This window comes from Schistocerca piceifrons, chromosome 4, assembly GCF_021461385.2.
Source record: "Schistocerca piceifrons isolate TAMUIC-IGC-003096 chromosome 4, iqSchPice1.1, whole genome shotgun sequence".
Taxonomy (NCBI): Eukaryota; Metazoa; Arthropoda; class Insecta; order Orthoptera; family Acrididae; genus Schistocerca; species Schistocerca piceifrons.
Genome location: NC_060141.1, coordinates 457,396,607 through 457,423,128, shown reverse-complemented (window position 1 = coordinate 457,423,128; position 26,522 = coordinate 457,396,607). Strand labels below are relative to the sequence as shown.

At 39.1% G+C, this 26,522-nt stretch overlaps 1 protein-coding gene across 3 annotated transcripts in view; it reads left to right on the top strand.

The window, feature by feature from the left end:
* Positions 1–26,522, top strand: part of LOC124796286 (SPARC-related modular calcium-binding protein 2) — an 814,488-nt gene that overhangs the window by 698,277 nt on the left and 89,689 nt on the right. Inside the window, exon 7 of one of the 3 annotated variants that reach the window (XM_047260405.1) lies at positions 9,006–9,047. The exons of the other annotated variants lie outside the window; for them this stretch is intronic. Within the exon in view, the coding sequence (XP_047116361.1) occupies positions 9,006–9,047 (42 nt within the window). The remainder of the gene's footprint in view (positions 1–9,005; positions 9,048–26,522) is intronic. 3 annotated transcript variants of the gene reach the window in all.

The following is a 26,522-nucleotide window of genomic DNA, read 5'->3' as shown; positions in this document are numbered from 1 at the left end:
AAGTGAGCTGCTGAGAAATCACAAATCTGCTTTTCATTAATTAAATAATATTTGTCTACTATCACACAATTTTAGCTATTCATCATATAACAGAAAACTCTACTTTCCTCATGTAAATTAACCATTTTGTGCTCATAACCGCACTGGCAAAATATTTATACACCAAAGTCGCCACTGTAGCACAATAAACCATACTCTGATCGACGTGTGTTTTAGAGCGCCTTAGTGCTGTGTATCACAGAAACTACATATTTTCATAACACATGGGTATTTCATAAAACTTGGTTGGTAGTTCCAGCAACTGAATACAGTGTGTACAGCACTCAAAACATTCTTTTTGAGACAGATATAGCTCTTTCAGTACCTCTTTAATAGCAAATGCCACATTGCATCACTCGTGACCAATAACAGGGGTGTCATGGTGTCCATCCTGCCCTTAGAGGTTAAAATCTAACCTACTTGACACACACAATAGACTCTAAACTAACCTAAACTGTTTGAGTTTATGAATGAGATCAGACACACAGTGATCAAGCTGTCATCCGATGTTATCAAGTAACCTCTGACAAGTGTCTGATGACCTTTGTTGGTGTCACTGTGAACACAGCCTTAGTTAAAGTCCTCTGACTTTACTGCTTAAAGTTTAGGGAGCCAATCAGTTAACTTAGTCAAAAGTCTACACACTGTGTGTTGTGCTTATTCTGCAGTTTGCAAACTACTGTGAAGTGTTTCGCAGAGGGTGCCGAATGCTAGGATTTCTTCCCTTTCCCACTAAATTTGGAGCTCGGTAAGAAAGACTTAATGATCTCTAATCATAGGGGGCTGAAGATAATATTTAAATTCTTCTCTTAATGCTGAGTCTAGAAATTTTGTATGTATGCTTTTTGTTGGGTCATTGGTGTCTCTCTGTCAGTCTGCTGGTTTAGTTTTTCAATATTTCTCCCTTCAGTCAAACAAACCTGTAACCCTGTATGCTGTCCATCTCTGTATATGTTCAATGTCTCAATTAGTCATATTTGCTATCTGTCTGCTACACTTGAACACAAATCTAAGATGGGAGGCACAAGTGATTTGTAAGCTATCTCCTTTTCTTTCGTAGATTGCAGAGATTAGATTAGATTAGATTAGATTAGATTAGATTAGATTAGATTAGATTAGATTAGATTAGATTAGATTAGATTAGATTAGATTAGATTAGATTAGATTAGATTAGATTAGATTAGATTAGATTAGATTAGATTAGATTAGATTAGATTAGATTAGATTAGATTAGATTAGATTAGATTAGATTAGATTAGATTAGATTAGATTAGATTAGATTAGATTAGATTAGATTAGATTAGTACTTATTCCATAGATCATGAGTACGACACTTCGTAATGATGTGGAATGTGTCAGGTTAATAAAAGGTGTCCATACAAAATATTACATGAGACAAAATATTACATGACACTCAATAATTTTTTATTTATTTTATATATATATATTTTTTGGAGGTTGGGAAATTACCCACTTACTATATCCAAAAATTCATCTAATGAGTAGAAGGAGTTGCCATTAAGAAATTCTTTTAATTTCCTTTTAAATGTTATATGGCTATCTGTCAGACTTTTGATGTTATTAGGTAAGTGACCAAAGACTTTTGTGGCAGCATAATTTACCCCCTTCTGAGCCAAAGTTAGATTTAACCTTGAGTAGTGAAGATCATCCTTTCTCCTAGTGTTGTAGCCATGTACACTGCTATTACTTTTGAATTCATTCAGATTGTTAATAACAAATTTCATAAGAGAATATATGTATTGTGAGGCTATAGTGAAGATTTCTAGCTCTTTAAATAAGTGTCTGCAGGATGATCTTGGATGAGCTCCAGCAATTATTCTGATTACACGCTTTTGTGGAATGAACACTCTTTTACTCAATGAGGAGTTACCCCAGAATATGATGCCATACAAAAGCAGAGAATGAAAATAGGCATGGTAAGCTAATTTACTCAGATGTATATCGCCAAAATTTGCAGTGACCTTAATAGCATAAGTAGCTGAACTCAAACGTTTCAGCAGATCCTCAGTGTTTTTTCCAGTTCAACGCCTCATCAACACATACACCTAGAAATTTTGAATATTCTACCTTAGCTACCGATTTCTGATCGAAGTCTATATTTATTAATGGGGTCATTCCATTTACTGTGGAACTGTATATACTGTGTTTTGTTAAAGTTTAATGAGAGCCCATTTGCAGAGAACCACTTAATGATTTTTCTGAAAAACTTCGTTTACAATTTCACCAGTTAATTCTTGTCTGTCAGGTGTGATAGCTATACTTGTATCATCGGCAAAAAGTACCAGCTTTGCATCTTCGTGAATATAGAATGGCAAGTCATTAATATGTATTAAGAACAGCAGAGGACCCAAGACCGAACCTTGTGGCACCCCATTCTTGATTGTTCCCCAGTTTGAGAAATCACCAGTTTTTGCATATTACGTGAACTGTTTATTTCAACTTTCTGCACTCTTCCAGTTAGGTATGATTTAAACCATTTGAGTACTGTCCCATTCATACCACAATACTTGAGTTTATCTAGAAGTATTCCATGATTTACACAATCAAAAGCCTTTGATCGATTACAAAAATCGCAACGGGTGACTTCCGGTTACTCAGAGCATTTAATATTTTATTAGTGAAAGTATATATAGCATTTTCTGTTGGAAAACCCTTCTGGAAACCAAACTGACATTTTGTTAAAACTTTATTTTTACAAAGGTGTGAAGCTACTCTACAATACATTACCTTTTCAAGAATTTTGGATAAGGCAGTCAGAAGAGAGATTGGGCAGTAGTTGTTGACATCAGATGTATCCCCTTTTTTATGCAGTGGTATAACAATGGCATACTTCAGTCTATCTGGGAAAATACCCTAGCTTATACATATGTGGCTAAGAATCCCACTTATTTCTTGGGTACAAACTTTTATTATCCTGCTGGAAATGCCATCAATCCCATGTGAGCTTTTATTCTTGAGAGAGTTTATCATCTTCCTAATTTCAGATGGAAAGGTGGGTGGAATTTCAATTGTACCAAATGGTGTGGGTAAGGCCTCTTCCATTAACTGCCTTGCTTCTTCGAATGAACATTTAGATCTTATTTTCTCTACAACATTTAAAAAATGATTATGTCTCCCTTGTAATAATATTCCAAATTGTTTTGATTTTGTTATCAGATGTATTAATCTCAGACATGATGCACATGCTTCAGGACTTTTTAATAACCTTTCTTAGTGTAGCATGGTAGTTTTTATAATATTTGGCTGTTTCTAGGTCATTACTCTTTCTTATTGTTAGATACAGTTCCCTTTTGTGGCTAAAAGATATTTTTATTCCTTTAGTAAGCCAAGGTTTTTTGCATAGTTTCTTATAATTAGATTTAACTACTTTCTTGGGGAAACAGTTTTCAAAATCTCTTAAAAGTGTATCATGAAATAAATTGTATTTTAAATTAGCATTGGGTTCCTTGTACACCTCATCCCAGTCACACTTCTCTGTCTGGCACCCGCTGTACTTTGACTGAGCCTGTGTAATCATTTCATTTCATAGTCCTGCAAATTATTAAATGCAGGTATTTATATAAACTGACTTACTGTAATTGTGACTCATTTATGTTGTAGTTGTATGATACATATTGTCTGTATTTAGTGAACTGCACAATTTTACATTTCTGAACATTTAAAGCAAGTTACCAATCCCTGCAGTAATTTGAAATCTTATGGAGATCTGACTGAATATTTACAAAGCTTCTTTCAGATAGTACTTAATTATAAATAACTGCATCATCTGCAAAAAGGCTGATTATACTATTAATATTGTCTGCAAGGTAATTAATATAGGACATGAATAGCAAAGGCCCTAACACACTTCCCTGGGACACACCTGAAGCTACATCTGACGATGACTCACCAACTAAGATAATACTCTACATCGTTCCTACCAAAATGTCCTCAGTCCAGCCACAAATTTCGCTTAGTACCCCCTATGATCATACTTTTGACAATAAGCATAGGTGTGATACGGAGTCAAATGTGTTTTATAAATCAAGAAATACAGCCTCTACCTGATTGCCTGGATTCAAAGCTTTCAGTATGTCATGTGAGAAAAGTGCAAGTTGGGTTTCACATGATTGGTGTTTTTGAAATCCATGCTGGTTGGCATTGAGGAAGTTGTTCTGTTCAAGATATCTCATTGTTTGAGGTTAGAACAACAAATAGATGTCAAGGATATTGGACTGTAGTTTTGTGGATACCTTCCACTACCCTTCTTGCAGACGGGTGTGACCTGTGCGTTTCCTAAGTACTGGGTACAGCTTTTTGGATAGATTATACAGTACTTAGAAGAGGGGCTAACTCAATTTGTAAAGGCTGTTAGTGGCACTGAAGTTAGTGTCCAGTCCCTAGTGAATGAGACAGGAACTGAAATTCAGGGTAGCAAAGCAAAAGCTGAAATGCTTAACTCAGTTTCCAAATTTTCCTTTGTAAAGGAAAACCCAGGAGAATTTCCCAGTTCAATCCTCATACCACTGAGATGATGATTAAAATAAGTATTAGTGTCAATGGTGTTGAGAAACAGCTGAAATCATTAAAATTGAGCAAAGCTCCATGGCCCAAGGGAATCACTCACAATCTATACTGAATTTGCATCTGAGTTAGCCACTCCACTAACTATAGTCTTATCGTAGATCACTCAGACAAAAAGAAGTGTCCAGTTCCTGGAGAAAGACATATGTCACACCAATCTACAAGAAGGGTAGCAGAAGTGATCCACAGAAATTACTGTCCACTATCCTTGACATAGATTTGTTGTAGAATCCTACACCCAAACCTCCAGATGTCAGATGCTCAGATTGGTACCAAACATTGTAGGTTGATAGATTATCAACGAAAACTCTGATTTAGTTCATACTATGCACTGTCATGTAGCAGAACAGATGTAAAAGTTAATTAAAAGTAACACCATATCTGCAGGATGCATGAAAAGCATGGGTGTCGCTCCGGGAAGAGACTGATGACTAATTGCACCACATGTAGTTGATGAAATCACTTTTGCTATGGCAGACAATGAGGAATACAATTCCTGATCAGGCAGTGCACGTGCTATGTCGCAAGAGTTGAACACCCAGTGGTCCACTGTACGGAAAGTGCTTTGACCCATTCTCTAATGGTATCAGTAAAAGATGCAAGTTCACCTGCTTCTCCAAAACACATTGGGAAATTATTGAATTGTCAGTTGATTGTTTCCAAATGCTTGGTTGACATGATCACCTGATCTCAGTCCCTGTGATTTCTGGTTGTGGGGCTACCTGAAGGACAGGGTTTACCAGAGGAACATTCACACATGTGCTGATGTGAAGCACAGCACATAGAGAGGTAGCCAGCGAACCTACAGACATGCTTTGTTCTGCTGTGCAGAATGCAATCCTGTGCTTTCACACTCTTCTGGACATCGATGGGTGCCATATTGAGCCCCTTTTGTAGCAGTAATGGTACTGGTTTGTAATTATATGATGTACCATACCAGCACATTAAAAATGTTTCAGTTGCATTGATTCTGGATTATTTCTCATCGCCATATCCTTGACACGAATGCTACAAAGTTTGATCCTCATATCTTAATTAGTTTCTGTGTTATAGCTTGTTAAATTGGGAAAGTTTAATTATAACCACCCAGTAGTACTCTGAAGGAAATATTAAAATAGTTACCACAGATAACTAAAGATAAAGAGATTCCTTTCTCAACACTGTAAAGTGTTTCTAAGATATGCAAACATCCTACAGGGTGAGTTAGAAAACCATGAACCAACTTTTGGATGCCTGTTAGAGAGTAAAACATTTCATTTATGAAATATGCAACAAAAAAAAGTGTGAATCAGGAACGAGAAGTTCTCAAGTGAAATGTGATCATGAAGGTAGGGCCTAAAAGAGTTTTGTTTACAGTGAATAGTGTCAGTCAGTAGTGATGTTTACTTTGCAGATATAATGCGCATGCTGTGATAGATTCATTTTCTCTGGTATTCTCACAATACATGCCCTAAAGAAATTAGGGTAAATAACTGATTGAACTACTCTGTGACAAGCACTTGTAGTCAGTTCCTTATGTAAAAACACTCTTGATCAACCTTTGATACCTCACTGGTAGAATTCACATTCACCTTCTGACGTGAAGTGCTGATAAGCAAACTTAATCCAAAATTACGTAGTAAGGGGGGAGAGGCACACAGCAGTCAATCGCAATACCTTTAGTTTTTGTTATGCTTCCAAATTTAGATTCCATAAAAAGCCATCTTCAGTGCATTTTCGTTAAAATTCAGTATACTCATGGCAGTACGCATCACCATATCTTCTTACAGGTGTATAGGCTATTTATAGCTGAAAGATTTGCAAGCATAATAAAAACTAATGGGATTGCGACTGACTGCTGTGTGCCTGTCCTCCTTATGATCTAAGGCTACTGTGCACAGTGGTTCATAATGGAATCAGATTGGTCAAAATTTCATTGACAAGGCATACTGCCCAAGTGGAGCACATTAACTGTCTTGAAAAAAAAATTATTTGATCATGTTTTTCAGGCTTTGCCCACACAAGTGATACTGTCATATGGTTTACTTAAAAATAAAGAAAAAAGGGAAAAGTAAAATACTAGAAAACCAAATTGCAAAATCAGAACAACTTTTGTATTCAACTACAAGCAGTTGAAGATCTGAAGATCGCCATTACAGACTGAAACCGGTCATCATCTACAGAATTCATTTGTGATCAGACTGGAATAAAAAAGCATTTTACAGTATTGGATCACTGTTTGTACATGTGATTATGTCGAAGTTGGGGAATAAGTTAGTCATCCATCACAGTAAAACTGCACAAGCTAAGAAAGGCTCTCTGCTTCCAACAGACAGAATGCACATTTGTTTACATGGTTATGTGTATAGAGCTGAAAATAGATGTTGGTTTGACTTTATAATTTAGTTTTTAGTATTTACTATTCTTCTTCTTTCTTTTTAAATACATCTTGTGGCAATGACTTTCTAAAAAGTCAAAATGAATTGTAATATTGCTTTGTATCATGTGCTGAAAAAATGCAATAAGAGAATTCTGCTAGCCCAAAATTGTTATAATTTTACTCTGTGTTTTAGCACAATTATTTTCCAAATTTGAAGTAAACTGTTGTTAGTTTATTTATAAGAAATTATGGGAGAACTTCGAACAGAGATGAATTGGGTGGTACGGAATTTCAGATGCTTCACTACTGACATTATTTATATTAACTATGGTTCAGTAGTTGCAGTGTATCTTAATAGGGCATTTCGACCAGCTAGTGAAAATAACAAAACCTTCTGGGGCAATAAGTCAATGTGCAATATTCTTCCAACCCTTGAATCAGAATAATAATACAATGTTAGGAGGAGGAATTAAGTGTTCTTGCTGCTAAAATTGAATATGAAACCATTATTTTTTAGACTATTTTCGTTGAAAGCAAATTGTTGGAATGGGGCTTAGTTTCAGGGTAGAGAACAGAAAGTAAGCTTGATACTAAGAACATGAACCAGGGCTTGATGCATCACTTACAAAACCAGCTATGTATTCAAGCACTGTGACAGATTAACCACTTAGAATTCTATTTGGCTTATATTTAAAAATAATTTTGTCAGACAGTTTAGTAGTCTTTTTCTTTCTGTCAGTTCCTCACTTAAGATTGTCATATAGTGTGAACAGTATAAGCCATGCTAAGTGAAACATCTCATTCAGTTGAGGTGTGAAGCAGAGAGTGAGCATTTTATTCGTGTGTGTTCACTGAAACTGTGAAACCTTGATCAAGAATATATCTCATAAACAATCTTATTAATATGGCCATAGATAAACCTCTATTAAATGGGGAGAATTTTATGAGGAACAAAAATTTCTCACCGTCTTGAGAAGTATTGTGCAGGAGATAGGTGCATAAATTCTGGGTAAAAAACTATAGTTTAGCTGTTGTGCTTGTATTCTTTATTGAAGACCTCAGAAGATAGTCACTCACTCTCTCTCTACCCTGAACCCCATTTGTTTGTTTGTTCTGACCTAGAATATGAGTTCAGTAGCCGAAGTACTTATCACATTTATTATGTCCAGATCACCTATGATTGCTGTTTCTATATTATGGGTAACTGTTATTATTCAAAACAGTGTTTTTACGTAGTGATAAAATTATTGCAGCCAACCAGTTTTGGTCTGTTATTTAATTAAAATACATTACTAATTTTGAGTTAATAACCACTCATCTTCAGATTTTTTAAATGTGAGTTTTTACATATTTATTTCCAACAACTCACTCACTGAAAATTTTCATTGTAATTCTGCAGACAAATGACAGCACTATAAGATGTAAGAACTTGCATCTGCATAAAGCAATAAAATGTTAACATTTTCTGCTTATATGCATGTGTGACACCCATTACTCCAAGATGTATTGCGTAAAAATGGGAATGAATGGTGTTACATGACATTCATCATGTAAATGCTACATTAAGCCTATGATGACTTCCTTATAACATGACTCATTCACGTGTTTACACAATATATCTTGGAGAAACATATTTGTAGAATGGAAAACATTCATTGTTATTTTTGCAAAGTGTATCGTAGAAATACACGACACTAAAATTTGTAGTGCCACCTTTTATCTGCACATTTAAATCGAACAGAAAAGACTCAAAAGTAGTTATTTTCAATAAGTAACAAAAAACCCGAATGTGACACTGTGATGATACATTTATATCGAAATTGTGTTACTAGTCATGCGGTGTAAGTCTATAAAGTATAAAAGTAAATTATTTACACTTGGAAATTTAAAAGTGTACATGTATATTTCTAGTTGTCTTTATTTTGATGCATAAGATATGTGAATAATAGTTAAAGAATGTGTACATACATCAGACATTATTATTTAGTGTTTTTCCGTGTTTTATCATCGCTGTCTTCTGAAGAAAATACCGTGGAGGGTAGAAGAGTAAGGGTGGTACACGAAGGTGAGTGGGAGTCTGTGTCTGTGGTGTGAATTGTGCAGACAGCAGGGTTGCTTGAGTTCATGCAGGAGACAGTTGTGCATATACCCTTAACAGGGGCTGTTTTAGTAGCATGATTTGTGTGCTGACTTGTAAAAATGTTGTCATTCCTTTGCTTTTGTGATTGAGATTTACCGTAATCTTGCATTCTTCTGTACTAAGCTGTAAAATTTGTACACATTTAATCAGCTTTGATATTTAATATGGTGTACCAAATCGTAGATAAATCATAACTGTGAGTATGTTACTTAAAATGTTTCATTATTAATTTATGCAAATTTTTGTAACCCTGTAACTTCTATTATTTAGGGGAATTGAAACAGATCTGAGAGGTAAAGGAAATAAAGTTCACAGTTAAATGGAAGATAAATTACTACTTCATCCCTTATGAAATCCAGTTTTTCATATCCTGCCAATCACCTAGTTCTTTCTTTCACATACGATATATTTTAGGCTGTTTTCCATTTGATACCATAGCCTGTTAGTCTCAAAAGTTACAAAACTAACAATGTAATACGCAGAATTGCCAGACATGTAAATAGTCACCTTCGATATCTACGTTTGTACTCCGCATATGACTTGAAGTACATGGCAGGCAGTATTCCCAGTTCTGCCAGTTATTAAGGCTTTTCCCATTTCATTCATGTATGGAGTGTGTGAAGGATTATTGCTTAAACACCTCTGTGCATGCTGTAATTAATCTAGTCTTGTCTTCATGATCCCTTTAGGGGTGATGTGTAGGGGGCAGTGATATATTTAGATTCATCACTGAAAGTTGGTTCTTAAAACTTTTTATATGGGCTTCCCCAAAATGGTTTGCATCTATTTTAAGACATTTAGGAGTTCAGTTTTTTCACAATCTGCTTGACACTCTACCACAGATCAGACAAACCTGTGATCAGTTGTATTGCTCTGCTTTGTGTATGCTCAATATCCCACACTAGTCCTCTTCGGACAGGTTCCACAGACTTGAGCAATATTCTAGGATGAGTTTCGTGAATGTCCTATAAGCAATCTCCTTAGCATACTGAGTGTGTTTCCCTAGTATTCTGCCAACTAAGAGAAGACTGCCACCTGCTTTACCTGCAAGTGAGCCTATGTGATCATTTCATTTCATATCCCCAGAAATTGTTGTATCCAGATATTTGTACAAGTTGATCAGTTGTGACTGTGATTATTTGATACTGTAGCCATAGGATATTACTTTTTTGTGAAGGGCAAAGTTTTACATTTCTGAACATTTAACATAGTTGCCAATCCTTGTAGCACCTTGAAATCCATTCACTATTTGGCTGAATATTTGTGCAGTTATTTTCAGACATTACTTTGCTACAGATCACTGCCATCATCTACAAAGTTTGAGGTTGTCTGAAAGGTCACTAATATACAACATGAACAGCAAGGATCCCAACACACTTTGCTGGGGCACACCAGAAGTTACTTCTACACCCATGATAATATGCTACATCCCCCCTATCAAGAAATCCTTAAACTAGTCACAAATTTCACATGATACTACATATAATCATATTTTCAAAAATAAGTGTAGATACAGTACTGAGACAAATACTTTTTGCAAGTCAAGAAATGCTGCATCTACCTAATTCAGCTGCAATTTGCATGGAAATGCTGAGAGATGATGCAGCCATCTGGATAAACTTTTAATAACTTCACATATGTCTTTACCACACTTATTTTTCATCAGCCTTATGCATTTCAACTTTCCATCATTTTCAAAGGTTAAGCCAGTCATATAAAGACATTAGATACTTTTGAAAATGACGAAAATTCGAAATGCGTAAGGCTGATGAAAAATAAGTGTGTCCAAGACATAAGTAAAGTTCTTAAAAGTGCATCTATCTGATTACCTTGATTCGTGACTTTCAGGGTGTCCTGAGAGAAAAGTAAAAGTTCAGTTTCACATTATCATGTTATCAGAATCCATGCTGGTTGGTATCCAGGAGGTTACTCCGTTCCAGCTGTGCCATTAAATTTGGGTTAATAGCAGTTCATAACTGATGAAACTACGGGCACCTCAGACAGATTGTTGTTGTGCCAGCTGGAGCTTTATCTGTTGTCGAAAAACTTTATAATAATTGTCAGTTCCATATGGATATTCAGCAAAATGTATTCATGCAGTGAAAAAGAACTCCGAAAGGGGGGGGGGGGGAAATATGTGAAAATTTATTAAATAAGTACAAACTAAACAATAGTTTGAAGACCTGTTGTTAAGAAAGGGAAAAAAGTACAATGTTGGCTTATTCTTTGTTGAACAAGAACAAAAATAATCATTTAGTATAGATGAGTAAAAGTGAAAAATTATAGGGCAATTTAGAAAGATGGACACAATTTCAGGTGGCTCTATTTCCTGTGCTATATATTGTACTTGAATTCCATCAAGTATATTTGAAAGAGGATGTTGTAAAGTTTGACACTACTGCAAGAGTGCTCCAGATATGTGCTGCCTGTAGTGTATGCTGTGTCAGATGTGAGATGGTTTTCAGCACAAGATCTTTGCATTCATGAGTTCAGTAAAAGTGTGTCTGTGAATGCAGTGCACCATGCATTTCAGCATAAGTTTGACATTGAACTTCCAGTGATCAAGAGCATTAATCATTGGAATAAACAGTTAGATGAAACTGGTTCTATGTGTACAGGCTGTACAGGCTGACTGATTGTATTGGAGGAGCACATGGGATGTATTAAAGTGAGTTCTGAATACTGCCCGAAATCAACCCATAGAGCAAGTGGGGAACTTGGACTACTGCAGACAACTGTCTGGGATGCATTGAGGTGCCAGTTAGTGTATAAACCATACCATCTACAACTGTCACAGGCTCTTTGTGCAAATAAGGTAAAGCATGTAGAATTTTGTGACAGTACGTTCTGAAACATGGAAAAAAATGAACTTCTTTCTGCCTTGTGTAATTTTTTGTGATGAAACTATGTTTCACCCAAATGGGAAAATCAACAGGCACAGTGTTTGCACATGGAACCCACAAAATCCCCCTGTAACACTGGAATATGAGTGGGACAGCCCTAAAGTTAATGTGTTTTGAGCCATATCAATGACAAATGTTTATGGACCTTCCTTTTTGGCAACAATTTTATCGGAGTAACATATCTCAGAATACTACAAAAATGGCTTGTTTCTCAAATGAACAAAGATTCAGGAGATTACACATTCCAGCAAGATGGAGCTCCACTCCTTTGGAATCGGAATATTTGATGTTTCCTGAATGAATCTCAACCTCAGTTATGGATAGATCACAGGGAAATGAAGACTAAGCATTTCACTTCTGACCACTGAGGCTACTGATCTCACACCCTGTGGTTATTTTCTTGTGGGAGTTTATGAAAGATGCAGTCCATGTATCCCTATTCCCACAGCAGATTTGAATGATTTAAGAAAATGCATCACTGCTATGGTGAACTCTGTGACATAACAGTCATCATCGATGAATCCAATTACAGTCTGGATGTTATCTGCTGTAGCTGGACGATAGTGTATTGAACATGTGTTAACTTCCATGTAGGTACAATCAAATGTAACTTACTGAATTAAAATACAACATAGAGTTCAGAAAATTGCACCAACTGAAATTGTGTCCTCCTTTTTTAATCATCCTGTATAGATGTAGGAACTCATTAACCAGCAAATGTATCAGTATAGGATATTATTTTCAGTCATAATGTTAAGTGAAATTAATAACATGTTAAACTATGGACAAACATACATGTTACATTCATGTAACAAACAAAAAACATACTTTAGACCTCATAGTTAGATAAAGGAACAAAATTATAAAGTAAAATAGATGAAAACAAATGAGAAAATGTGAGTTAAATAATAGGTTACAAAATTTGCCTAATTCATTTTCATAAAAATTAAGATTTCCTTTTTTATTTCTCGAAAATATGTAGATTTAATTTTAAATTATCATTGAAATTCTTTGAAAGATTCTTGTCATTAGGCTGCATAGTGTGCTTAACAAAGGTTTGACAGTCGAAATAAACACCAAAAAGATCTGTTCTCATAGAGACTTTCTAGAAATGTACAATGGACAGAATGTACAAGATTTAGAAAAAATTTTGGGGATTTAATACTGCAATACTGATCATTGTGTCACTTCTGAGAATGATTTCTGTTTGTAATATGATGTGAAGTTTTTAAGCAGAGAAGGATTTTATGCTTATTGGTAACCATTGCATTATAATCTTCTGACTTAATATCACTTGAGCATCCCATAGAAAGACAGCAAGTATCAGGGTCACTTAGCATAGAAAACTGAGAGGTGCATTTTCTCTTGGACACTCATTAGTTATCTTGTGTGTTGATAAGCCATTTCCAAGTTAAGGAGAAAGGAAAAGGTAAACATCTAATATGGATCATCAAAAAGATGATGTGGAGAAAGCTTTCTGGAGATTGACCAGATAATAAAAAAATAATGCATTAAGATGACCTATACAAGATTGGCATTTGTAGCAGAGTATGGCAATTGACCCAAAAATATATATATATATATATATATATATATATATATATATATATATATATATATATATATATATATATATATATATATATATATATATATATATATATATGTGTGTGTGTGTGTGTGTGTGTGTGTGTGTGTGTTAAACATAAATAGGTTGAAAGACCCATCATCATTTGATTTCATGACTGGTAACCAGTTGCTGAAGTCATGACTGTCAGTGGTTAGATGTTTGTGCCTGGAGTGACTTAATGTACAACAATCACATAAAATTAGTTGTCAAAAAGGCAGGTGCCAGAATTACTCATTAGAATCAGAAGAAAATTTAATTTAACCATGATGGAGGTTACGTAAAAAATACTCATCTGACAGTCTCGGTGGTTGCTCATCAATGCAGGAAACTTTCCAGATAGACTCAATAGAACAGATAGAGATGATGAATTTAATTTTATAAATACAGTAACTCAGTGGAAGAATGGAGTATCATTCTGTAGTAGTGTCCCCTTGTTTGAAAGCATAAATGTTACTTTCTTAGTGGTTCTTGGCAACATTGAATGTAAAAAAAAGGTTTTGACTTAAGATCACTAACGAAATTGTTAGTATATCAACTGAGAAATGTGTACACCCCCCCCCCCCCCCCCAACCCCCTCCCCCAGACAAAACAAATTTTCAGTCAACACCATCAATCACTGGTATGATGACAAATTGCTTTTCATTTGTTGCTCTTTGGGATAGCTCTGGGTACTTGCCAAGGAAAAGGTAACTTCACCCCACGACAGCCACCCAGATGGGTTACTGTACAACAAATATTAATATTCATCCTGGAACATGCATCCTACACTTTAATGTGGAATCCAGACCACATTTTGTTTCTGGGGACTTCCATGATGTTGAGACGGGAATACTATGTTAAAAGACAAAGTGAAAAATCTGTGGTCTGACAAGGATTTGACCCTCCAATCTTCAAGTTTCCAGGCATGCACTTTACAATTAGACTACCAGGCCTAACTTGGATTATGCTCAAGCTTTGCTGCTTTCTGGAGTTGCAGCAGCTGTACTACTAAATGGCAGTGGTGTTGTCTTTAAAACTGTAGCAGATTTTAATTCATTGCAGCTCAGCCAGTTTCCATGAAACATTTATAAATTATATACACAAACCTTCCTCATGAATTGGTCTGTCTAGTGGAAACCAGATCAAAATCCCCACAGTAGTTTCTGAGCTTATTCAGAACATACAGATGGAAGCAAGCGGGGGACTTCAATTTATGTAGAGAGAGAGAGAGAGAGAGAGAGAAAGAGAGAGAGAGAGAGAGAGAGAGAGAGAGAGAGAGAGAGAGAGAGAGAGAGAGAGAAAGAGCAGAAATGACATATCAATAGTATTTATCTGTTTCCCTTTGTTTCTTTAAGCACATTAATTTAGAAACCGTTGTCATTATTCCAGTGTTTAAATTTAAGGTAGTGGTCTTCCTTTTATGTTTGAGTAGTTTTAAACCCACATAGCCTGACCACATTTTTAGAATGTGGAATTACAAAGTTAATTCACAAAACAAGGAGTTAAAAAAAGAAAACCCTTAAGAATGCCACGTTGCTTATGACAGAGTGGCGTATTCATCACAATCTTGTGGTGCCCAGCATCAAAAGTAGCAGGAAGCAAACTCATGGCTACAGATATTTAGTTGCTGTGAAAGGTGACTGGCTCACACACTTCATAGCTTTATGTAAGCACAGGCTCCTAAAAAAACGCACAAGGTGTCCAACACAGAATGATCAAAATTTATTAAGTTTATGTACAAAAGAAATAGTCGCCTTTGAGCATTGACAGATGTTTGGCTCAATATTCAAAGTCTAATACACTGACAATCCAAATGTACTACAGATATCTAATCTGAAATTGTTTATCAGGACTCCTGTATTTAACAGTTATTCTATTCTGACACTGACTAATAATTTCACTACACATTTCTTGTTGCACAGTTCAAGGCATACTCATAAGTAATGGATTGCTACTTTGTGGCAAATGAAGGTAGCATCAACTGATGTAGATTGGAACTGTAGGCACTCATATGTGAGCTGCAATTGGCAGACTGCCCAGACGTGAACTTGAGTGGAACTGTGCTGGATATGAGCTGGGGATAAATAAATGTCATGTGACTAGGGCCTTCCGTCAGGTAGACCATTCGCCAGGTGCAAATCTTTCGATTTGATGCCACTTCGGTGACTTGGGCATTGATGGGGATGAAATGATGATGATTAGGACAACACAACACCCAGTCCCTGACTGGAGAAAACCTCCGACCCACTCGGGAATCGAACCCGGGTCCTTAGGATTGACATTCTGTCATGCTGACCACTCAGTTACCGGGGTGGACAGCTAGGGATAAAGACCACACATTTCTATCCATCCCATGATTGGCAGAACACACTTGTATTTGCAAAGAGGAAAGGAGTTCCAGATATCAGCGTCCATTGCGGCGGCTATTATCACTAGCAGTGGATAAATTGGATGCTTCCACATCCATACAGCAGAAGCAAAAATCAATCCCATATTTTGAGTCACATCCAGACATAAATATGTTGCAACTGTGTGACATCAAAGCTGGAGTGCTTGGATGGTGACACCTCTTAGTGCATGCTGCTGTGTACCAGTGACTGAATACACAGCATCCCTCGTGTGGAAGGGAAGGGTGGGAGAAGTTGAGAAAACTGGCTTTATAGGTTTCATGTTTCCTGGCTTTGCATTGTATGAATATGTTGGGTGCACACATGTTGTTCCCCCTGGGATTTGCCTGTGGCTCCAAGGGAAATCCACACAAAACACCAGTGAGGGGGCGATTGGCTAAGTGTTGCACCTGTCTATCTCTGTAGGCTCAGTTCATCTGTGGCGTCAGCTGCAACACCTGGCATTTATCTGTGTATCACTCTCTGGGCACCTGCATTCATCTGGGCATCACTGGTTGGCTGCAGCTGAGCCCTGCTGCTGGAGATGAATGTGGGTGCTGGCTGTATCTACATATCATCCAGATAGCTGGCTGCATTGAAGTCTGAGTCTGGAAAAAGTAACCGCTTAGAGTAGTACCTATATGTGAATGGGTGTGTTGTGGCTTGATTTGATTCCTATGGAATGTTATGACACCTTGGTGACATTTTATTCTAAACATTGCATTACCAAGTTGCTGTATGAGTGTACCGTGTACCCAAGATTTCTTACCATCCTTATACGTAGTAAAGAGTACCAGCTTATTTTAAAAAATTCTGTCTTTCCTGTTGTCAAAGTTCAGGCTGTGGACGCTAAAGTAACCTTAAAATCCTTAAAATTGACATTAAAGTGTGATGCGACCTCCTATGTAATTTCTCAGATGGAGATCTGAGTGACTGAGATGCTGCGTGACTCTGTAGTGAGAGAGAAAAATCAATAAAGCATTGTATTTGTTGTACTGCTAATAAGCATTGTAATGTGCAAGTTGAAAGTTTGTACAAATTGTTCTGCAAGTCTAGAATGAAATGGTGTGATTTTGTAGTGTAAAATGCAATTCCTTTCAGAAAAGTTTCGAATTTGTGAAATCAAAATTGAGTGTTGGCTATGACAAATGCTTTCTGCACTCTATCAGTGGAGAAGATCCTCAGCAAAGCCTGAATGCTTTCGTTGACACAATCAGTAATATTTTAATCACAAAGGGATATTTTGAAAATGCAGTGATGACAGTCAGTAGCTTTCTAAAAATGGTACTGCAAAATAAGCATGCAGAAATGACTAGGGTTCGAATGCCTCTGAGCAGGGACAATATTATCAACTAAGAGCTGACTAGTATTTTTTTAAATAAGTGTTTATGCCTATATTTTTCCAGTAGCAATGCTCTCTGGCAATGTATTTGGTACATATTATGGCCCAGTGGAATTGATGTAAGATTTGCAACGTGTTGGATTTAGTACCTCAGAAATTACCACTGATTATGAATGTACCAGAAGACCTTTGTACACTGTGAGTGCATGTTCCCTGTTACCTTCAAGATTTAATTTCATGTTGATTAATCAATTTCCTGTCCGTAGCCTTCTACATCTGATTGTACTGTTAAATGTTAGATAGAACTGGACCTTTGGCACAAGTATCATGGTTAAACTGGATTTAAACAGGAATTTTACACATACTTTCACTAATGAAATATTAAGGAAAAATATGCACCTGCTGATGAATCAGTTTTTGTCTTGCCCTATTTTCAGGTGGGAAAGCAAATCTGCAATCATGTATTGTGTACTGGACATGAAAATAATTTTGTATTCATACTTCGACAAAAGCAGTGTACGGTGCTGCAGTTGTTGAAGGAAAAGTATTGTTTGGTCTGGAGACAACCACTGAAGGCTTCAGGACAATGAATTTTTGACCATACAAGTATTCATGAAATTTTTCACAGCAAAAATAATCACAAGAACCTCATCCTCAATCTAACCACAGTTTGTGAGCTACAGCTAGTGTTTTTGATGCGAATGCTTTTGGTCATCCGAATCCATGTTGTTGAAGCAACAAAATGGTGCCTATGTATATTCCAAAGCTTCGGCTGCAAATGCTGTCATTTTAAGTGGATAATATGTCCTAACATATGTAGCATCAGGCAAACTTCGCTTCAATTTATTTAATACAAACTGGCATTCATTGTTCCATTTCTGCTTTGTTCCTTTGGGTAATAATTTGTAAGGTGGTTCACCTATTGAAGCAGCATGTGTGATGGACCTCCCATACTAAATTACATGTCCTAATATGCTACATACTCACTTGATGGCTTTGGAAGGTGGAAGACTTTTAATTACTTCAGTATGCTGTGGCATTGGTCTATTGCTGTGTGCAGACTTAATGTGACCTAAGTATTGTATTTTGCTGTGGAAGAAAATGCACTTTTCTTTATTACATTTTACATTTGCTGCTTGCAGAAGTTTGAAGACAGAGTCCAAATTACATAACAGTTCAGCCAAAGTTTTTCCTAAGACAGGTGATTTTGTCAAGATTGTTTGTGGCATTCGGACATTCTGAAGTACTTATTCTAAATATTGCTTGAACAAACTTGGTGTGCTGGCAGTTCCAAATGATAACCTTTTGTATTGGTATACACCAAGTGGAATATTGATCTGTATGAATCTTTGCGTTTCTTCATTCAGTGAAATTTCGAAGCCTCCATGAGATGGAGTTTTGCAAAGTAAACTTCATTGGCTAATTTTGAAATTATTTCTTCTGTCTCCAAATTGGATAAAAATCATTGATTGACTGTGCAAGGACTTTGAAGTTGCCACAGGTCCATAATGTGCCACATCGTTCCTCTACTACCATGATTGTTATAGCCCACTGGTTCACTGGCTGGTTATAGATTCTGCGATACCATTGTGTTTGAGGCAGTCAAGTTCCTGTTTGACTTTTTCTTTTAAACACAAACGAAATGTTGTGGGCTTTACAAAATTTTAGCAAAAAAAAAAAAAAAAAAAAAAAAAAAAAACAAAAAGGCAAATGTATTACTTTCTGAGAATTGAAAACTATGAACTATGATTGTTCGTTAAATTGCTTTTATGCCACATCAGTTGTAAATTGACCTTTTACTGGAATCTGCAGGTTGCTGTAACTCAATAGTGAACACTGAAATTTTGTTAATTTCAGTGATCTTCATTTGTTGTACACCTGTAGATTAATTATTTAAATCGACAAGCCTATACAAATTTGAGTTTTAATGGCACTTTGTCATTCCTTGTATGTGAAAATTTGTCTGTTTCTTTAAGTTCATTGTGAAACTGATTTGAATTTTTTATCCTTAATCACTTTTGTATGCCTGAGTACCTTGTTTCATTGCCTGTATGCTTCAAATTGCTGGTGTCTGCTGTGTGCCCTGTCTTGTGATAGTAATTGTATTTAGCAAACAGACAATTTTCACATATGTGTGTTACTCAACAACATGCACAAGTTTTTAATTCTGAAATATTACTTGACAGTAATCAGGGTATACGGAATTAAGGATCTTAGTGAGTTGAAGCAAAATTTTTGTAGCCAAATGAAGAGTGGGAAATGAGAAAAAGGGGTACCAAATTGACCAGTGTGAGGTCTAGTTTTGTAAAAATAAAAATATTTAATTGAAGCTTCCTGGCATACTAACACTGTGTGCCAGACAGAGACTCAAACCTTGGACCTTTGCCTTTCATTTGCAATTGCTCTACTGACTGAGCTATCCAAGCATAACTCATGACCAGTTCTCACAGCTTCACTTCTGCCAGTACCACATTTCCTACCTTCCACACCATGCAGGACTTTCCTGAAAAAATTATAAAAGTTTGGAAGATAGGAGGCTAGGTACTGCCAGAAGTAAAGCATTGAGGGATGTTTGTGAGTCGTGCTTGGGTAACTTAGTTGGTAGAGCACATGCCCATGTATTCAAGGATCCCTGTTTAGACTCCCGATCCATCAGAGTTTTAATCTACCAGGCATTTTTAAATCCATTCAATCTCTGCTCCAGAGTGAAAATTTATTATATTTTTATGCTTTCTGAACAAAATGTGGGGGGAAAATAAAACGTTTTGTGAAATAATTTGTCTAAAGGTAAGAAATGAAATAGCTTAAAGAAACTTTTGACACGCTTTTGAATGATACTTGAAATCATGAACAGAATGAGCTGTTGATTAAAAATTTGAAGTTCAATGTTTAACTTAGAATCAAAGAATTTTATTCAGCATTATAGGTTATTTTTCTGAACAATATTTCAGTTTCAGAATTTTTTTCAATAGAGAATCCTCCATATATTGAGAAAGAGAATGAGCATGGCACTAGAAGTAATGTCTCCCTTAAAAATGCTGTCAACATCGTTATTCTTGATCACTCTCTTTTCCCAATATGAGAAAAAAAAGCAAAAATACTGTAAATTGGAACCATAAATCAGAGCAGTTCCAATAAAATTGTGACTTCTACTTAAATGTTATTTCTACATAACTGACATATGAGTGTTCAAAGTGGTACAGTTCATTGTACATGCTTTAAAATTTTGTTTTTACAGAGCAATGTCAGCCACGTTGTTGCTTCAGTGTTCCAATTACTGTGTATGATTTAGAGTATCATTCTAATGCACCAAATCTTTCTTCAGTATATTTTATTTCTTATCTTTACAAATAATTTTACACATACGTATCTCTGCCTACGTAGATCAACACCTTCAACCCATTACATGCAGCCTCCCATCCTTCATCAAAGACACCAACCACTTTCTCCAACACCTAGAATCCTCACCCAGTCTGTTACCCTCGGAAACCATCCTTGTAACCATTGATGCCACTTCCTTATACACAAATATTCCACACGTCCAGGGCCTCGCTGTGATGGAGCACTTCCTTTCACGCCGATCACCTGCCACCCTACCTAAAACCTCTTTCCTCATTACCTTAGCCAGCTTCATCCTGACCCACAACTTCTTCACTTTTGAAGGCCAGACATACCAACAATTAAAGGGAACAGCCATGGGTACCAGGACGGCCCCCTCGTACGCCAACCTATTCATGGGTCGCTTAGAGGAAGCCTTCTTGGTTACCCAGGCCTACAAACCCATAGTTTGGTATAGATTTATTGATGACATCTTCATGATCTGGACTCACAGTGAAGAACAACTCCAGAATTTCCTCTCCAACCTCAACTCCTTTGGTTCCATCAGATTCACCTGGTCCTACTCTAAATCCCATGCCACTTTCCTTGACGTTGACCTCCATCTGTCCAATGGCCAGTTTCACACGTCTGTCCACATCAAACCCACCAACAAGCAACAGTACCTCCATGACAGCTGCCACCCATTCCACATCAAACGGTCCCTTCCCTACAGCTTAGGTCTTCGTGGCAAACGAATCTGCTCCAGTCCGGAATCGTTGAACCATTACACCAACAACCTGAAAACAGCTTTCGCATCACACACCTACCCTCCCGACCTGGTACAGAAGCAAATAACCAGAGCCACTTCCTCATTCCTTCAAACCCAGAACCTCCAACAGAAGAACCCCAAAAGTACCCCACTTGTGACAGGATACTTTCCGGGACTGGATCAGACTCTGAATGTGGCTCTCCAGCAGGGATACGACTTTCTCAAATCCTGCCCTGAAATGAGATCCATCCTTCATGAAATCCTCCCCACTCCACCAAGAGTGTCTTTCCACCATCCACCTAACCTTCGTAACCTCTTAGTTCATCCCTATGAAATCCCAAACCACCTTCCCTACCCTCTGGCTCCTACCCTTGTAACTGCCCCCGGTGTAAAACCTGTCCCATGCACCCTCCCACCACCACCTACTCCAGTCCTGTAACCCGGAAGGTGTGAAAGCACTCACGTGATTTACCAACTGACCTGCCTACACTGTGAAGCTTTCTATGTGGGAATGACCAGCAACAAACTGTCCATTCGCATGAATGGACACAGGCAGACAGTGTTTGTTGGTAATGAGGATCACCCTGTGGCTAAACATGCCTTGGTGCATGGCCAGCACATCTTGGCACAGTGTTACACTGTCCGGGTTATCTGGATACTTCCCACTAACACCAACCTGTCAGAACTCTGGAGATGGGAACTTGCTCTTCAGTATATCCTCTCTTCTCGTTATCCGCCAGGCCTCAACCTCCGCTAATTTCAAGTTGCCGCCGCTCATACCTCACCTGTCTTTCAACATCGTCTTTGCCTCTTTACTTCCGCCTCGACTGACATCTCTGCCCAAACTCTTTGCCTTTACAAATGTCTGCTTGTGTCTGTGTATGTGCGGATGGATATGTGTGTGTATGCGAGTGTATACCTGTCCTTTTTTTCCCCCCTAATCTAAGTCTTTCCGCTCCCGGGATTAGAATGACTCCTTACCCTCTCCCTTAAAACCCACATCCTTTCGTCTTTCCCTCTCCTTCCCTCTTTCCTGATGAAGCAGCCGTTGGTTGCGAAAGCTAGAATTTTGTGTGTATGTTTGTGTGTCTATCGTCCTGCCAGCGCTTTTGTTTGGTAAGTCTCATCATCTTTGTTTTTAGATATGTATATGTTCCGAGACTTGCTACAAATATTATGTTGAATGGCTTGGAGTTGATTTTCACAGATTTGGCAAGAAATTTATAAGTAATAAGAGAAGAGCAATAAAGTGATGTGAAATGGGAAAACCTAATGAAAACAGTGGCAGGGGCAGCAAGTACAAGGAAGTGTTTTTTGGATTCTCAGGGCAATCCTATGGGCAGATTCTGAAAAGTGCAGGAGAGTTGCATACAATGTGCTTACATGACCAGTTCTAGAATAATGTATCAGTGTTCTGAGTACTTATAAAAGTAGGCATGCCAACAGACATGTAATGAATTCTGAGGCATATTGCTAAGATTGTAAGTGATCAGAACAATACATACAAAAGTGTGACAGGGTGATCAGAGATTCTCTCTAACAAAGGTGATGTTGGTTTTGCAAAATCTTTTTGGGTGCTCTTACAAAAACTAGGGTGCCTATGGAACTGTCCAGTCTTTTACCCCCTCATTCCATTGCAAAATTCATCCTTTGCATCCTTGTATTACAGCTTGCTTTAACACTATCACTAGCAAAACCTACTACCTAATTGAAAGTCCCCCTCCCTACTGAGTTTTTAGTGCCATAATGAATGCAGTGATGCCATTCAGACTGACTTGATGCAGTGTGTTTGTACTGTTAACACAAATAATCCAAATATAGAGAACACTCGGCAATCTTTGATGCATGCATCAGCATGGAGATTCTTCCTTGCAACAGCAGTTCCATAGAACTTGTAGGCAGGAATATTCAGCATGTTCTCCATCCTCTAGTTCCTGCCACATTTTTCTTGTTTCCAAGCTATTTTCTTCTTCTTCTTTTTTTCTAGTTTGTAGTGATTTTGTTTTCACTTTTTTCCATTTTTCTTTGTTACTGCCGATTTTCTCTTCATTTCTGTACTTGTATTCGTTCTGCACTTTCATAGCTCTGACTTTTCATCTGATTTTTCTGCCACTTCTATGGTGCTGATACAGAGAATAAATACATGTCAAAACTGAAATGAAAATTATATCGTTTCACTTTTGGCAGCAATGCTGTTTCCACTATTGTAGGCAGGATTTTTCACAATTCACCAGTCTTTGGTTCTGACATGGTTGGGCTTCAAAGTGAGTTAAAATTTGTACATAATTGCAAATATAAAGTGTTCACTTTGTAAGAATGAGCAAATGATCTTGTAACAGCATTATAATTGATAAGTTTGCCGAGCACTGGAAAATAAAGAACATTCAACTAAATGATTTAAAAAAAATGACACACTTCAACTAGAATTGGTAGTCTCCTTCCAAAGCAGAAAAGAATCATCTATCATCAAATGTTTGCTTCAAGGGCTTACTAACAATACTGATTGATTCTGTGAAATGGTAAAAGAAAGCTGTATCACACTATTTCTCACAGAGTGACCAATGTGTTCATGGAAAATTTGTATGCACCTGAGACACACAATCTTTCAGAATGAAAATTATGTTATTTTTAAACATGCGATCTGAATTTTGTGCCTCTGTGAAACTGAGGAAACAGACATGTGGAAAGGATTTTGGTACTTAATCATGTTGCTTAGTATGTGGTGATAAAGTAAATGTAATAATTTACAAAGCACTTAATTAATGATGCAAAAATTTCATGCTACTAGTATACATACTATTAGTAGTCATTTACATATGGTAATAGCTGATAATTATGTGAAATAGCAGTGAAATGTGTGTTCTAAATATAATGTAAATTTTACAAAATCTGTTTTATGGTTTCTATATTGCTTGTTGAGTAACCACAATAATTTCACAAATTTTTATGTAACTGCTGAGTTCCCTGTTGTACTACCTGGATGTATTAAGTTGTGCTAATCTTGCTAAAACCCCGCTTAAAGTTTATCAAAGATGGACCCCACCATCTCTCCCTCTCCCCCACTCCCTCTCCCTATCTCCCCCTCCCTCTCCCTCTCCCCATCTCCCCCTCCCCCTCCCTCTCCCTCTCCCTATCTCCCCCTCCCTCTCCCTCTCCCTATCTCCCCCCTCCCCCTCCCTCTCCCTATCTCCCCCTCCCTCTCCCTCTCCCTATCTCCCCCCTCCCTCTCCCCTATCTCCCCCTCCCTCTCCCTCCTCTCCCTATCTCCCCCTCCCTCTCCCTCTCCCTATCTCCCCCTCCCTCTCCCTATCTCCCCCACCCTATCTCCCCCTCCCCCCCTCTCCCTATCTCCCCCACCCTATCTCCCCCTCCCTCTCCCTATCTCCCCCACCCTATCTCCCCCTCCCTCTCCCTATCTCCCCCACCCTATCTCCCCCTCCCTCTCCCTATCTCCCCCACCCTATCTCCCCCTCCCTCTCCCTATCTCCCCCACCCTATCTCCCCCTCCCTCTCCCTATCTCCCCCACCCTATCTCCCCCTCCCTCTCCCTATCTCCCCCACCCTATCTCCCCCTCCCTCTCCCTATCTCCCCCACCCTATCTCCCCCTCCCTCTCCCTATCTCCCCCACCCTATCTCCCCCTCCCTCTCCCTATCTCCCCCACCCTATCTCCCCCTCCCTCTCCCTATCTCCCCCACCCTTTCTCCCCCTCCCTCTCCCTATCTCCCCCACCCTATCTCCCCCTCCCTCTCCCTATCTCCCCCACCCCTATCTCCCCCTCCCTATCCCTATCTCACCCACCCTATCTCCCCCTCCCTCTCCCTATCTCCCCCTCCCTATCTCCCCCTACCTCCCCCTCCCCCTCCCTATCTCCCCCTACCCTCCCCCTCCCCCTCCCTATCTCCCCCTACCTCTCCCCCTCCCCCTCCCTATCTCCCCCCTACCTCCCCTCTCCCCCTCCCTATCTCCCCCTACCTCCCCCTCCCCCCTCCCTATCTCCCCCTACCTCCCCCTACCTCCCCCTATCTCCCCCTATCTCCCCCTATCTCCCCTATCTCCCCCTATCTCCCCCTATCTCCCCCTATCTCCCCCTACCTCCCCCTACCTCCCCCTATCTCTCCCTACCTCCCCCTATCTCCCCCTCCCTCTCCCTACCTCTCCCTATCTCCCCCTCCCTCTCCCTACCTCTCCCTATCTCCCCCTCCCTCTCCCTATCTCCCCCTCCTCTCCCTACTCCCCTCCCTCTCCCTATCTCCCCCTCCCTCTCCCTATCTCCCCCTCCCTCTCCCTATCTCCCCCTCCCTCTCCCTATCTCCCCCTCCCTCTCCTATCTCCCCCTATCTCCCCCTCCCTCTCCCTATCTCCCCCTATCTCCCCCTCCCCTCTCCCTATCTCCCCTCTCCCTCTCCCTATCTCCCCCTCCCTCTCCCTATCTCCCCCTCCCTCTCCCCTATCTCCCCCTCCCTCTCCCTATCTCCCCCTATCTCCCCCTCCCTCTCCCTATCTCCCCCTATCTCCCCCTCCCTCTCCCTATCTCCCCCTCCCCTCTCCCTATCTCCCCCTCCCTCTCCCTATCTCCCCCTATCTCCCCCTCCCTCTCCCTATCTCCCCCTATCTCCCCCTCCCTCCCTTCTCCCTATCTCCCCCTATCTCCCCCTCCCTCTCCCTATCTCCCCCTATCCCCCCTCCCTCTCCCTATCTCCCCCTTCTCCCCCTCCCTCTCCCTATCTCCCCCTCCCCCCTCCCTCTCCCTATCTCCCCCCTATCTCCCCCTCCCTCTCCCTATCTCCCCCTATCTCCCCCTCCCCCTCCCTATCTCCCCCTATCTCCCCCTCCCTCTCCCTATCTCCCCCTATCTCCCCCTCCCTCTCCCTATCTCCCCCTCTCCCCCTCCCTCTCCCTATCTCCCCCTCCCCTCCCTCTCCCTCCTCCCTATCTCCCCCTCCCCCCTCCCCTCCCTATCTCCCCCCCCCCCTCCCCTCCCTCTCCCTATCTCCCCCCCTCCCCCTCCCTCCCTATCTCCCCCCCTCCCCTCCCTCCCTATCTCCCCCCCTCCCTCCCCTATATCTCCCC